Genomic DNA, 16,738 nt, shown 5'->3' with positions numbered 1-16,738 from the left:
CAGAGTTACCAGCATTAATGTATCTGTCAGTTTGAATTTCAATCTAGAATTTAATCTGTTGATGTAATCTCTCAGTGTTGTTGTAAATTATTTAAAACTATGGTTTTAACAGAGAAGAAAGAAAAACACATTAAATACGCTTTTGGGGGAAAATAAACTGATAGACTTTTTTATGATAAATAAACATATGTGACTCCTTGTTATATAAATGTTTAGATCAAAAAGTGATGGTTGATTTCTGTGCAATCTGTTCTGATTCGCATACATTACCATTTTTCATCAGGAAATAGTGGTCCGCGAAAAAAAAATCAACTAAACACCACGAAAGAATGAAATAATACGTGCATTAAATGGGACATGAGATTCATGGTCCATAATTTAGAGAGCTCATCAATAAATAATTCAGGATATTCATGCACTAAAATACTAACTAATAATGTACATATAGTTTAATAAAATAGTATATTATGCTCTCCTAAAAATATTAAATAATATTAAACTTACAATAAAAATATAAAACAACATTTTATATTCATGTACAAAAAAAAACAGACGCAGCCAGTTAGACCAACACTATTTTAATAATAATATTCCATTAATAATATGGTTTTATATGTTGATGATGATGGTGCCCCATTTGGAACATATCTGCTTAGCAAAAATCACTAGAAGTCCAGGTGCTTCTTGCCCGCGGCGGCAGAGCCACATCCTGAGCTCAGCAGTTTGGTCGACCCTGCCAGATCCTGTTTGCTTGAACGACTCACTGTGTCTGACAAGTCTGGAGGCAAATGCAGTCTCTGCGGAGAGAATGGGAATGAAAATAACAGAACACAACCATTATTAAATGTTTATTTGAAGACGCACACGGCCTACCTTGTTAGTCATTCATGTAGTCATTTAGTTTTACATGCTACATAAGTATCTATAAATCTCTTCCAAACCATTTATTTGAAATACAATTCACACGTGGAGTGGAGACGCATATTTCAATGGTGACTTAAAAAAAAAAGTGGACACATATACAATATGAACTCCTCTTATGATAAATCACGACCTACAAGGATTAGATTTTCAAGGAAACTCTTGACATATGCATTTATATCTTGTTACACTCTGTATATGGTCATCTACATCCCAACTTTGGGGAATGCGCGACATGCCCCCTTCTGTGTATGGTTGTATCAACATAGGCCTCTAATCCCTCTGCTCTACATCTTCATATAGAGGAGATTCAATCTCATCAGTCGAGGGCCATAGGACCTAATTGTAGGAAGTCACCCAGGGTTATCAGGGGTTTCATGGTTACTGAAGCAAGAACAGTATGTGTTCTGTATGTTGATACGGAGGAAGGCTTGACTCATGGGCCATCACCACCATGGGAACCTAAGAGATTTCTATCCCTCCACATTACTGCTCAATGGATTATTTAATCCACTCAAAAAGTGGTGTAGAGCTGGCCAAAGTTGTGTCTTTATTTTTTCAAGGGAGCTGCTGTCTCAACCGTATCCAAAAACCCCATAAACGTTAATCAGGAGGCCCATGTGCATCACAACCACCTCTCCTATATGTAGCTGTGATAAGGGTGGGGCGGTGTTCAAATCCTAATAGGGGCATTCATCTAATTTTGACCCAGGGCCTCTCAAACATTAATCTGGCCCTGGTCATGACAATCATTATCAGTTTCTACATGCATTTAAATACACAAGCACTATCATTCTTTTTCAGGATGTTGGGCTCCACAGGTGACATGTCTGACCTTGAAGACTATCTAAAAGAAAACTGCAAATCCTAATATTTACTGAAGGATTAAAGGAATTTGTCTGCTTTTAAAAATCCTTTGTATTAGAATGGTGCCCTGAAAATGTAACAGAGTGTCCCACTACTGAAAGCTCATGCAAGCAGATGTAGTCTTCAGGGAAATTTGTCAGCAAGCGCTCCATTCCTTGTAGCACCACTATAGAGGAAATGGAAGATTACATGCTGCCCAGTGGGTTTTTCTGTGTGATGCATGGACATGTTGATTTCTCTAGAGCAAGAGACGCTCTTCGTAGCTACTCTCTGCTCACTGGGGATCCAAAATGAGGGACTTTTATAATTCTATGCCAGAAACCTTTACAATATAGAAAAAATATTTTAGAATGAAATTCAGTCACTATTTCATAATGGTGAAGTCAATATTACATGGTTCATATTACCAGCGTCACAAATAGGGGTATATACTGTATTTTGAATTCAGTATGAGGCTTGCCCTGGAATGATGGCTTTTAAAATGTTGGTCACACAGTAACACACATAAATGTAGTATACAGTCATTGCCAAAAGTGTTGGCACCCTTGAAATTGTTTGAGAAAATTAAGTATTTCTCCCAGAAAATTATTGCAATTACACATTTTGTTAAACACAAGTTTAAATTCACCCCTCCACTCCCCCTGGAAAAAATATCAGTGCGATGAAAAGCATGACACATTTTCTTTGAATGGATATTCAGATTGTTTGGGACATCTGGGAGAATGATGAATGCTACAATGTGTCATGAGCCCTGTGTCATGCCATTAGTAAAGCATCCTGAGACCATTTATGGGTGGGGTTGCTTTTTACCCAAGGGAGTGCGCCACTTAGAATTTTGCCTTAGATCACTGCCATGAAAAATGGACTGAAGGAAAATGGAAAACTGTTCTGTGGTCAGATGAATCAAAATCTGACATTCTCTTTGAAAATCAGGGATGCTGTGACCATCCAGCTTGTTATCATCAGCACACAGTTCATAAGCTGTGACCATCCAGCTTGTTATCAGCTCACAGTTCATAAGCTGTGACCATCCAGCTTGGTATCAGCGCATAGTTCATAAGCTGTGACCATCCAGCTTGTTATCAGCGCACAGTTCATAAGCTTGTAGCTCTGATGGGGTTGTATTAGCGCCTGTGGCATGGCCCGCTTATTACACATCTTAAAAGGTGCCATGAATACTGAGCATTATAGCTTGCTCACACTGTCGGTATAACACGGCCAAGTGCTATCTGATGTTTTCGGATAACACTCTGCCCAATGTTATACTATATGGCAGTGCAGATATGAGATTATTTTCTCATGCTGATTCAGCGATATCGGATTACACACCCATACAAGTCTATGAGTGCTTGTGAAACATACGACTGCACTCGGATGTCTGCACAGAGATAATGGAGAAATTAAGTTCCCCATCTTCTCCGCACCTGTGCTGCAATTCTCTCATGTGAGAAAATCAGATCACACTTAGATGACACTTGGCTTAAACTCTGACAGAGTTTGAGTCGAACGCAATTAGCATAATTGGCCCAATTCTCCTGCATTTGAGAATCTATGCCAGTGTGAGTGTGTCCTTCGATAGAGGTTTTAGAACAACATATGTTCCCATCCAGACAAAGTATTTTTCAAGGAAGGCATTGCATAGTTCAACAAGATGATACTAAACCCATAGTGCATCCATCACAACAGCATGGCTCTACAAAAGAGTTCAGGTGATGAACTGGCCTCATGCAGTCCAGATGTTTCCACCCACCATAAAAAAAATGAAAAACATATGGCGCATTATGAAACTAAAAAACCCGCAAAGAAGACTCGGGATAGTGGAGCAACGAGAACCTGACATCGGACCACAATAGGACAACAATCCCTTCCCCAAACTCCAGCAATTGGTCTAATTTCCCAGGCGTTTATAGACTGTTGTAAAAATAAGAGGGGATGTTACACAACGATAGATATGACCTGGGACCAATTATTTTTTAGACGTTGCTGCCATCAATTTCTAAAGGAGATACATTTTCAAATGAATGGAAATATGTTCAATGTTCAACTTCTGATCTGAGTTCTATGCTTTAATGTGAATAAAATATGGCTTTAAGAGATTTCCAAATCATTGTAGTTTGGTTTTCTGTTCATTTTGAAGTGTCCCAACTTTTTTGGAATTGGGGTTGCACATCTGAACTAGAGATGTAGCACTAGAAGACTAATCGTATACTATAATTCATTACAACTAGCTGACAAACACTAAATTGTAGACCTCATACTACAGCGAACGCCTATTCTGAGGCCATCTTATCTGTATTGGGCTGTAAATGATGTCAACATACAGAGTACTGCCTTTTACTCTGCCCATAAGTGATGTACCATAGGCAGGTATAGTATTACTTTGGTAACACCCTATAAATTATGATGACACCGGAAACACTGTTCATGTCTCTCCATATGTGTGCTACCAAACCCAAACAGTAACAATGAGTTCCGGTAGAAGTCCGTGATTGGGGTTTGTGCACGGCCCCAAAACTTTAACGTTTGGGTGCGTTCATCTCTAGTCATCAGTGATGGGGATTTCCATGTGCTTGTGTAAGAACTTAACCATCAGAGCCGAGTATTAACCATCAGAGCCCTTATGACAGTTTGTGCCCTCATTTCGGAACTAGAACTGTACCCTGTACAATCTGGATGTGGTGTCATATATACAGTTAAGAATATACAATTGTGTGGCTGTTTCAGTGCAGTTAGAAGAAACTAATTTAGGGGTTTCCAAAATGAGCTTTGAAAGCTCATTGCTCATCGACTCGACGTCCGCCTCCCACTTGCATCTCGTTTGGTCATGTAGCAGTTCTCTGCCAGCAAAAGAGCATGCAAATAAGATACAAGTCCAGATTCAGAGAAGAACACAGAAATGATCCCAGTTAATTTTACCACAGAAAAAAAGTCTATACTCATCTACTGTTCTCATGGCCGTCAACAAGGTAACATCCGCCCACTGCAGATATAGGAGGGTGTCATCCATGTAAAGACTGATTATGTCATGTAGACGGCCTTCAAGACATCCACTGATCTTCAAAGCAGATAGGATAATGGCCAGCAGTGGCTCCTTTGAAATCTTATATATAACGCTGGATGCATTCTTTTGATGGGCGGCGCCAGCACAGTGTGGTGCCGCAGTCAGAGCATGCACATACTACACTATGGCGCCATTTTATTGAACAAACTGTGTACGTGAATTTGCAGACACAGTGTCTTCAACAAAATGGCACCGGATATCTTGGTATATGCACACGCTGATTCTGGCACCATTTTATTGAAGTAATGAACTAAAACATCAACATAGCAGAGCGCACACGCCGGCCATCACCAATGTCCCTATGGCCGATGCGTACGCACTTCTATGTTGTCATTGTAGTACATTTTAATAATAAAATGTTGCTGCAGGCAGCACGTGCGCATAAAACGATCGCCGTCGCCATTTTATTCTAGACACTGTATATGCAAATTCACAGACACAGTGACTTTAAAAAAAAATGGTGCCGCACAGCGGGGTATCACTTTACAGTAAATATCGCATTACAAAATTAACATAGCACTGCGCACGCCCACACTCCGGCGCAATTTTAATTGTAATACACCGTGAACAGAGCGCTATGCAAACACCGCCCATAAGTCTACTGAAAAAAGGGAGATTACTTCAAGAGTAATGAAAAAAATATAATTAAAAATAAATTCTGGCATCAAGCGACCCTTATCTTCCTTTTACTTTAAAACAAAAACAGTTTCCCTTAAGACTTGCTTATGCTATGACTATCAACAAAAGTCAAGGGCAAACACTGGATTCAGTTGGCATATATTTGCCATCTCCAGCCTTCAGCCATAGTCAACTTTATGTGGCCTTTTTAAGGACAAAATCCTTCCAGCAAGTCAAGGTCAAAGTTTTCACTACTGAACAACAAGGCAACTTAAAGAAAGACAACAGAGTTTAAAATTATAGAAACTTGATTCCAGCTCACCCAGTTGCTCTAGGCTCATCCACCGGCCTCGCCCTGGGCCTCACATCAAGGAAAGTAGAAAAATTGAAGTCTGGCTCAACAGGACTGGATTTTGCTTTTATTTTTATTTTTCATAAGAAAATATAGTGCATACCAAAAAAAAATGGTTGCACAATATTTTTTTTGTTTTCAGCTAATACTTTAATGAAATTAAAAATGTACCAATCAAAATGCTCACCATGGATTCAATAGCTAGTATAATACAGCAGGCATCCCTGTCAAGTACATGCAACACCGGGTCCGTGCATAAGAGTTTAAGCCATTTAGTGAATACAAGTTCAAGGTCCATCACATTTTTTTTTAATCAAACTGCACTAGGTGTCAGAAACCCCTGTAAATCTATAGGTGCTGACTTATCGATGCAATCTGTATTGGTATTAATCCAGCACAATATATGAAGGGAACTAGCAAGGTGACGAAGAGTTTGTTTTTATCTCTTTTCAGCTTTGTCTGAATATTCAGTAACACCTTTTTTGTCCACTTTTTGATATTGTTGATGTTATTTTAGCTGAATATACTGTAAATTCTATTTTACTATGGCTGTATATGTGCCAACTCTTAATCCTTTTTTACCTCAAAGATCCATCTGATGTTAGATTACCGTCTTTGTTTTGGGGACAGTTTACTGAACAATATATAGTCCTGTGATGTGACTGCAAGTTTAAATTTGCGATGATGGGTAATCAGTAGGAAAAATGCCGAGAAATGGACAGTTGCCATGGAGACGCATGCAAAAGCAAACTGCCCGAGTGTCGTTACACTGTCCGGATGCTGGAGATGGACAGCACTATACATTTATATTTTAGAATAACAGGGTATCCGATCTTCAATAGAAAACGAGACGGTAAACAAAACATCAGACACAAAGAGAAATGTTAGCTAGAACTAAACATCAGCACGTGTTAAAATTGTTGTCTTGCCACAACAAATTCTGTCTATTGCCCTGTCAGGGGATATGTCCATCATGAGGGAGTGGGGTCTCTACGCTGATTCGTATCCCTCTCTGAGGTGGATCTGGTGAGTGAGTGCATACATTGTGTGAACAGCCATTTTTTAAAATTACTACATATAAAAGATGTTATGGGAAAAATGTAAAGCTTCCAAGATCCAGTCCAAGGTGGAGACCACCATGGCTGATATTAAAGGGTTTAGAGGAGCTGCCACCAGAAGAATTATTGAAGGAGGACTGTTTCTAATAAAATGTTTCAATGCCTACCCAATAAAAGGTGAAGCCTTGATAAAAGTGATCTCCTGAAGTGTCATTTGGACATGCCAGAAGACTACATTAAAATGTTTTATGATCATAAACCCCCATTGGTCCACATTAAGGAAATGAGCCAAATACACACTGAAGAGTGCAAGAAATCATAGTACTTCCTTAAAGCATTGAGGATTCTCTCTACAAAAATGTCACTTTGTAAACAATGTCACAAGAAATCAGTGCAAAGGCCTTTCTTTTAACGCCTTTCCGCCAAAGCCAGTTTTCACTTTCCTGACCAGGCCACATTTTTCAAATCTGACATATGCCACTTTATGTGGCAATAACTTTGAAAAGCTTTTTTGAGACAAACTGTACTTTATGTTTGTGGTAAATATAGAGGGCGTTTATTTATGAACATAACAGAAATTAGCTGAAAATTTAGAAAATGCACAATTTTTTAACTTTTAATTTTTATGCCCTTCAAACAATCAGTCCACACAAAATAATTGCTAAATAACTACTGTATGTCAGCATCAATTTTGAAATGTCCTTCTATTTTGTGACAATGTTACAAGACTTAAAGGGCTATTCTTATTGTGTGTGTTCAGCAACACTCAACTGCATAACCTTTCAAAGGAGAGAAGTTACTAGGATCTCATGAGTTAACTCTTCAGCCTGAACTGTAGATACTACTTGCTTACTCTTCAGGCTCTGGTGGTCGGTCATCACTAAAACAAACTGTACACTATGTATGATAAAACTCTCATTGCACGAAAGTGACAGCATATAGGAAAAATAAAGTCAATTGAATACATGCTTATTATCATGCTAACTAAATCAATTTAATAGCATGATAATACCTCTTTAAAAGCTAAAGCAAATTTTCTTTTTTTTTCCAATTAAATTTAATTTACAAAACTTGTATTTTTAGAGACTACTAGACTTTTAAACTGGATTTAAGGGGCCTCTGCCAGAAACCTCCAAACAAGATCCATTTTCACCACAAGGTTTTGAAAACAGAGTTCAGAACGTTTGTTAACTCTTCAGGTGCTCCACCAAAATTAAAGCAAAGTTGCATTTATTTGTGAAAAAAAAAGGAAATTTGGAGAAAATCTAGCAATTTTCAAATTTAAATTTTTATGGCCTTAAATCAGAGACATATGTCACACAAAATAGATAAATAACATGCCCCACATATCTACCTTACATCACCACAATTTTTGAAACCTAAATTTTTTTGTTAGGAAGTCATAAGGGTTCAAAGTTTACCAACGATTTCTCATTTTTCAACACAATTTACAAAACAATTTTTTTTAGAGACACCACATTTGAAGCGACTTTGAAAACACCCAAAAGTGACACTGTTCTAAAAACTGCACCCCTCGAGGTGCTCAAAACGACATTCAAGTTTATCAACCCATAAGGTGCTTCACAGGAATTTTTAGAATGTGGAAAGAACAAATGACCTTTTTTTTCACAAAAATGTTACTTTAGACCGAATTTTTTTATTTATTTATTATTATTTATCAAAGGTAATTGAAAAAAATGGACCTCAAAAATCTGTTGTGCAATTTCTACCGATACCCCATAAAAACCACTGTTTGGGCGCATGGCGGGAAGGCGAGCCATTTGACTTTTTGAATGCAACATGTGCAGGAATAATTAGCAGACTCCGTGTCACGCTGATGTGCCTAAACAGTGGAAACTCCCACATGTGACAACATTTGGAAACTAGACCCCTCAGGGAACTTATTTAGATGTATGTTAAGAACCTTGAACCCCCAGGTGCTGCAAAAATTTTATTTTTAACCCCTTTCTGCCATATGACGGAATAGTACGTCAGCTGGCAGATCCCCTGCTTTGAGGTGGGCTCCGGCGGTGAGCCCACCTCAAAGCCGCAACATGTCAGCTGTTTTGTACAGCTGACATGCGCGTGCAATGAGCGCGAGCGGAATCGCGATCCGCCCGCGCCCATTAACTAGTTAAATGCCGCAGTCAAGCGCTGACAGCGGCATTTAACTAGCGCTCCCGGCTGTGCGGCTGGAAGTGCTCGCACCGCTGACCCCCGTCACATGATCGGGGGTCAGCGGTGCATTGCCATAACAACCAGAGGTCTCCTTGAGACCTCTATGGTTGTTGATGGCCGATTGCTTTGAGCGCCACCCTGTGGTCCGCGTTCAAAGCAACCCTGCATTTCTGTACATAGAGGTGATCTATACTTCACCTCTATGTAGCAGAGGCGATCGAGTTATGCATGCTTCTAGCCTCCTATGGAGGCTATTGAAGCATGCCAAAATTTTTTAAAAAAAAGTGTTTAAAAATATATTAAAAAAAAAAAATATATAAAAGTTCAAATCACCCCCCTTTCGCCCCAATCAAAATAAAACAATTAAAAAAAAAAAAATCAAACATACACATATTTGGTATCGCTGCGTTCAGAATCGCCCGATCTATCAATAAAAACAAAGGATTAACCTGACCGCTAAATGGCGTAGCGAGAAAAAAAATCAAAACGCCAAAATTACGTTTTTTTGGTCACCGCGACATTGCATTAAAATGCAATAACGGGCGATCAAAAGAACGTATCTGCACAAACGTGGTATCATTAAAAATGCCAGCTCGGCACGCAAAAAATAAGTCCTCACCTGACCCCAGATCACCTAAATTGGAGACACTACGGGTATCGGAAAATCGCGCAATTTTTTTTGTTGTTTTTTTTAGCAAACTTTGGAATTTTTTTTCACCACTTAGCTAAAAAATAACCTAGACATGTTAGGTGTCTATGAACTCATAATGACCTGGAAAATCATAATGGCAGGTTAGTTTTAGCATTTGGTGAACCTAGCAAAAAAGCCAAACAAAAAACAAGTGTGAGATTGCACTTTTTTTGCAATTTCATCACACTTGGAATTTTTTTCCCGTTTTCTGTTACACGGCATGGTAAAACCAATGGGATCGTTCAAAAGTACATCTCGTCCTGCAAAAAATAAGCCCTCACATGGCCAAATTGATGGAAAAATAAAAAAATTATGGCTCTGGGAAGGAGGGGAGCGAAAAACGAATTTTGATGGAATGGTCTGCAGGTGTCATGTTGCGTTTAGAGAGCGCCTGATGTGCCTAAACAGTGGAAACCCTCCACAAGTGACCCCATTTTAGAAACTAGACCCCTCAAGGAATGTATCTAGATGTGTGGTGAGCATCCTGAATCACCAGGGGCTTCACAGAAGTTAATAACTTAAAGCCGTGAAAATAAAAAAAATAAAAATTTTCCCACAAAAATGTTACTTTATCCATACATTTATTTTCACAGGGGTAACAGGAGAAAATGGATGCCAAATATGTTGTTCAATTTCTCCAGAATACCCCATATGTGATAGAAAACTATTTTTAAGGAACAGTGCAAAGCTCAGAAGGGAAGAAGCACAATATTAGAGTTTAGCTCTTGCTGGACTGGTTTGAGGGTGCAATGTCACATTGGCAGAGCCCCTAAGGTGGCAGAACAGCAGACCCCACCATAAAAAAAACATTTTACAAACAACTCTCAATGAATTCATCTCAGGGTGCAGTGATCACTGACACCACAGGTGGGTCACAGAATTGTAAACCATTGGGAAGTGAAGAAGAAAATAATTACATTCTTATCACCAAAATGTTGTTTTAGACCCATATTTTACGTTTTCACACCGTGGAATGGATAAAAATGGCACCAAAATTTGGACGCAATTTCTGCTGAATGACCCTATATATGGCTGTACAGTACTGCTTAGCCATACGGCGAAATTCAAGAGGCATGGTGCGCTATTTGCCTCCTGGAGCACAGATTTTCTTAGAATACTTTCCAGACTCCATATACAGAGCCCCTAAGTGCTCTATGCTGAGCACTTACTTTGGGGTTACCATCTAAATCTCCGAGTGACGTGATTCAGATGAAACCGACAAAGGATCCATTCACTATAATGAGGCAGCAGAGTTATCTCTGTTCAGCAATGTCCTTTACTTCAAAAAGTGCACAAAACTGTGGTCAACCGTGTTTTTATCCACACCTAAACAGATAGACATTAGGATCATAGGTCAGACTGCATCTGCAGTGACTCCATCTGCCTCATAGGGAATCTTCAGCCAAGGGTTCTGTCTGAATCACGTACTTTAGAGCAGGAGCTTTTCTATGCTAGTCAAGCTGTCAGAGCTGAACTGACAGACAAACTTGCTAGATCATGCTCTGAGCATGATTTAGGAAGTTTGCTAACTCTGGTGACCCAGTGCCGATGGGACACCACGACAATGATTGGCTCCTCATGATGATGTTGCGGCAGCGCCGATCGGAGAGCAGAGGGGACTTCCTTCCTCTGCTTACGTCCTAAATGCTGTGATCGATATTTATCGCAGTATTAAGGAGGTTAAAGTTCTGGGAGTGGTGCGGGCACAGCTCCTGCACTGAGTGCCGGGTGTCAGCATCAGCTGACACCAGGTAGCGATCACGCACATAGCCTATGTGGGGGCAAAATCGCCATGACGTATCCATATGTAATAGGATAGTATGTAACAGCCGACTATGACATATGGATATGTCCAATGTTGGGAAGAGATTTTAAATGTCAACTTTTAACTCATAAAAAACCATAACCAAGTAGAAAAACAATATACATAAAACGAGTCATGGTATAAGCTAAGCTAACAGTCTGTGTCTTTTGAGGACAGGAAGAATATACTCGTCCTGTTATAAAATAATGTATGCAATTTTCACTTGATGTCATGTCATTACAAAGTAGGTGACATCTTCAATCTGCATCTAAAATATAAAGTAAAAATACATATAAATAAAATAAACTGAATATAATTTCTAATAAAACTTGAAGGATGAGTGTGTAATTATATTATTAAAGCATAATGTAAAATGTCTAAGTCCTAATTCTTAGCATGTAACCCAAATAAATTAGGGCACTGAAAGGTTTACTGTACTATACCTCTCATATTTTCACTTAGTTCATGTTCAGTGCAGCAGAAAATGCATTTTGTGCAGGAATGAAAAAATGGAAAAATGGAGCAAATGTGTGGCTTGCCCGGGGCTTAAAAATGCCTTGCTCAGCTATGACAGCTGAGACCGAAGCAGGAAAATTACAGGGAGAATACAAAAAAGAAAGCAAAGAGAGGGAAAGAAGGGTGCAGGAAAAAAATCACAGAAATCATTTCAATAAACTAATATTCTCAATGGGGAATTATGAACAGCACACAGAGAGGTTAATGAGGATACATCATATAGCTAAAAGAGCTATTGGCGAAGGACCTAACAATAAAGCTTTAAGATAGTAGATGACTTTGAGCCATTTTCATCAGTGGAACTATAGATCACTAATTTGTTAAAATCATTAATGATTGACAGCCGCCTCCCACAGATAGGCAGCAGGGATCGGGTTGTCAATCAAAATTATGTCAGCAGTCCCACCTTGACAACAGAGAACAGCAGAAAATAAGCTGCTGTTCTTTCGACGTAACGTCAGTAGAGATAGCGGAATCACCGGCAGGAGCGGTCTATGACCGCTCTGTGCTGGCAAAAAATGGCACCAGGCACAACAGGTAGGTAAATAGCTACTACCTGCCTGTTAGTGATTAGGCACTTTTTTTTAAAGTTCCGGATAGCCTCTTTAATAGTGCACATGTCACAAGTTTACTAGAATGAATTCCTCCATATCACTAAGTAATGGCAGTGTGGCACTGGATTACCTTTGTAGTGTGGCTAATGGTCGCAAAGTCGATGGGAGGTATGTGTCACAGAGATGGCTTGTCTCTGTGATGTAACCCGGAGTATTTTCTCCAGTGCATGAAAGCACTAAGAGGTTCGTTTGTTGCACCTGGGTCTGGGTTGTGGGTAGCTATGAGAGATGGGCTGGTCTGGCTACCCACATACCTCACCTCTGGGTGAGGTTACAGCTTATATACTGGAGACTGTTGTTTGGCACATCGTCTGTGTTTGGGAGGGAGAAGGCCTCCTGTGTGTGGCTCCAGACCGAGCCTGGGTACTGGTCATTACCCCAGCCTATATGCCCACAGACCTGGTGGAACAGAGCCCTGCTATGAACATTTGTACTTAGTTTTGCCTGATCTAAACGCCATTTACTTTCTGTTTTTGCTTCTGTGTTTATGAAGCAATAAACCCACATGAACTTTTAAAGGAACAAGCCTCCTGTTTTCCTCCCGTCGCACCCGAGTACAACCCCTACACCTTCTAAAGGATCTCCGTGTTGTAGGTAACAAGCAGAGTAAAAGGTATAAAATAAATGTTATGTTTCTGCTGCAATCTGCTTTGTGTAAGTCATCTGGGTGGGGCCGCAGAGCTGTACACTGATTAATCAAGACCTGCATTATTTACAAAGATCTTAATGAGGGGGCATGATGGAGTCAGAAGCACTGGATTCATCACCTCATGATTCAGGTGCATCTTAAAATTGGCATTAGCTTTACCCCACGTTTGGTGTAAGGTATGTCTCAACTCATTGTGAATTAGACCTGGGTGCTGCCATGCCTCGTCCTAACTCTGCCTATTTTGCAAAAGCTGATTGAACCTACCGTGAAGATTTCAAAAGTCAACCTTGCACTCCACAAAATTGTTTTGACTTTTCAAAATGTTTTATGCCAGAAAAATGTTGAACCTGGGCCATTGTCTCCAAAGTAGTCCTGCCCACAGCTACTTGATTTCTGTCCTGCTCAACTTGTAAACCTACTACACGGACATGATATAACCCTCAAGGACTTGCCCATTTTGGGTCTGTAGGACAAAGCCATTATTATTTATTCTATTTTTTCATGGTCAACTTCCAGGAGCCACAGAATTTTTATTTACTTCGGTGGTGGAGCTGAATGAGGACTTAATCATTTCAGAATTGTGCTTGCCAGAAGTCGACTAAGTGGTATTCCTAACTTTTATTCTTTGTGAGGAAAAATAGAAAGAAAATAGCAGTTCTGTTGCCACTTTCTCACGTTTTACATTTTCTAATCACATGCTGCACAAATAAGGCGTTAACTTTATTCTGTGGGTCACAACTATTATGGATATTGTTGTGAATTCCGCTCTTGGGCTCCCTCCGGTGGTTGTAAGTGGCACTTTTGTGAGTTCTGCTCTTGGGCTCCCTCCGGTTGTTTTAAGTGGTACTGCTGCTCCTTGGAATTAGTAGTCAGCAGCTGCTTCCACTGATTGTCTTTCTGGCTCGGCTATTTCACCTGGTTCTATCTTTCAGCCTGTGCCAGTTGTTTTTAATACTGATCGCACAGTATTCTGTCCTGTTCTATCTATCTAGCGAGATTGGCCTCCTTTGCTACATCCTGGTTTCATTCTGCGTATGTCATTTCCCTCTCCACTCACAGTCAATATTTGTGGGGGGCTGTCTAACCTTTGGGGATTTTCTCTGAGGCAAGATAGCTTTCCTGTTTCTATCTTTAGGGTTAGTTAATCCTCCGGCTGTGACGAGGTGTCTAGGGAGTGACAGGAACATCCCACGGCTACTTCTAGTGTGTGTGTTAAGCTCAGGAATTGCGGTCAGTACAGGTACCACCTCCTCCAGAGCACGTCCCATGTTGCTCCTAAACCACCAGGTCATAACAGTACAACTGGCCAAAAATGAATTAAATGCATCTCAAAAGAAGGAAAAAAAAATTCTGAGCCATTTTTTTTTCTGCAGTCTGTTTGGTCTTTTTTTTCCTCTTAATCTCTGGGTGGTTCAGGATTTTGGCGCTGGCATGGATATTCAGGGTTTGTTTTCTCGTGTGGATCAACTTGCTGCAAGAGTACAGAGTATCCAAGATTATGTTGTCCAGACTCCGGCTTTAGAGCCTAAAATTCCTACTCCTGATGTGTTTTTTGGGGATAGATCCAAGTTTTTGAACTTTAAAAATAACTGCAAATTGTTTTTTGCTTTGAAACCCCGTTCCTCTGGTGATCCCATTCAGCAGGTTAAAATTGTCATCTCTCTGCTGCGTGGTGACCCTCAGGACTGGGCATTCTCCCTTGAATCAGGGGATCCGGCATTGCTTAATGTAGACGCATTTTTTCTAGCGCTCGGATTATTGTATGACGAACCTAATTCCGTGGATCATGCAGAAAAAATCTTGTTGGCCCTATGTCAGGGTCAGGAAGCGGCAGAATTATACTGCCAGAAATTTAGAAAATGGTCTGCGCTCACTAAATGGAATGAGGATGCTCTGGCAGCAATTTTCAGAAAGGGTCTTTCTGAAGCCCTTAAAGATGTTATGGTGGGGTTCCCCACGCCTGCTGGTTTGAGCGAATCTATGTCTCTAGCCATTCAGATTGATCAGCGCCTGCGCGAGCGCAAAGTTGTGCACCATATGGCAGTGTCCTCTGAGCGGAGTCCTGAGCCTATGCAATGTGATAGGATTTTGACTAGAGCAGAACGGCAGGGATTCAGACGTCAGAATAGGCTGTGTTTTTACTGTGGTGATTCTGCTCATGTTATTTCTGATTGCCCTAAGCGTACTAAGAGGGTAGCTAGGTCAGTTACCATCAGTACTGTACAGCCTAAATTTCTCTTATCTGTGACCCTGATTTGTTCATTATCGTCCTTTTCTGTCATGGCATTTGTGGATTCAGGCGCTGCCCTGAACTTGATGGACTTGGAATTCGCCAGGCGCTGTGGTTTTTCCTTGCAGCCTTTGCAGAGTCCTATTCCTTTGAGGGGCATTGATGCTACACCGTTGGCCAAGAATAAACCTCAGTATTGGACTCAGCTCACCATGTGCATGGCTCCAGCACATCAGGAAGATTGCCGTTTTCTGGTGTTGCATAACTTGCATGATGTTGTTGTACTGGGTTTTCCATGGTTACAGGAACATAATCCGGTGCTGGATTGGAAATCTATGTCTGTGACTAGTTGGGGTTGTCAAGGGGTACATAGTAACGTTCCTTTAATATCAATTTCCTCTTCTCCCTCTTCTGAAGTCCCTGAGTTTTTGTCGGATTTCCAGGATGTATTTGATGAGCCCAAGTCCAGTTCCCTTCCTCCACATAGGGACTGTGATTGTGCTATTAACTTGATTCCTGGCTGTAAGTTCCCTAAGGGCCGACTTTTCAATTTGTCTGTGCCAGAGCATGCCGCCATGCGGAGTTATGTCAAGGAGTCTTTGGAGAAGGGGCATATTCGGCCGTCTTCGTCACCATTGGGAGCGGGATTCTTTTTTGTTGCCAAGAAGGATGGCTCCTTGAGACCCTGTATTGATTATCGCCTCTTGAATAAGATCACGGTCAAATTCCAATACCCTTTACCTTTGCTTTCTGATTTGTTTGCTAGGATTAAGGGGGCTAGTTGGTTTACTAAGATTGACCTTCGAGGGGCATATAATCTTGTTCGTATTAAACAGGGTGACGAATGGAAAACTGCATTTAATACGCCCGAAGGCCATTTTGAATATCTTGTGATGCCTTTCGGGCTTTCTAATGCTCCTTCTGTATTTCAGTCCTTCATGCATGATATTTTCCGCAATTATCTTGATAAATTCATGATTGTGTATTTGGATGATATTTTTATTTTTTCCGATGATTGGGAGTCTCATGTGAAGCAGGTCAGGATGGTATTCCAAATCCTTCGTGATAATGCTTTATTTGTGAAGGGGTCTAAGTGCCTATTTGGAGTTCAGAAGGTCTCTTTTTTGGGTTTTATTTTTTCTCCCTCGGTCTATAGAAATGGATCCTGTTAAGGTCCAA

General features: G+C 40.3%; 1 protein-coding gene across 2 annotated transcripts in view; it reads right to left on the bottom strand.

Moving 5' to 3' along the window:
- Nucleotides 1-555: 555 nt before the first annotated feature.
- Nucleotides 556-16,738, bottom strand: part of ELP4 (elongator acetyltransferase complex subunit 4) — a 552,864-nt gene continuing 536,681 nt past the window's right edge. For both annotated transcript variants that reach the window (XM_077288061.1, XM_077288062.1), the window contains exon 10: nucleotides 556-797. In XM_077288061.1, coding sequence (XP_077144176.1) covers nucleotides 666-797 — 132 coding nt within the window. In that variant the 3' untranslated portion in view covers nucleotides 556-665. The remainder of the gene's footprint in view (nucleotides 798-16,738) is intronic.

This window comes from Ranitomeya variabilis, chromosome 2 (assembly GCF_051348905.1).
Source record: "Ranitomeya variabilis isolate aRanVar5 chromosome 2, aRanVar5.hap1, whole genome shotgun sequence".
Taxonomy (NCBI): Eukaryota; Metazoa; Chordata; class Amphibia; order Anura; family Dendrobatidae; genus Ranitomeya; species Ranitomeya variabilis.
The sequence above is the reverse complement of the archived record's forward strand: the minus strand, read 5'-3'. Positions and strand labels throughout refer to the sequence as shown.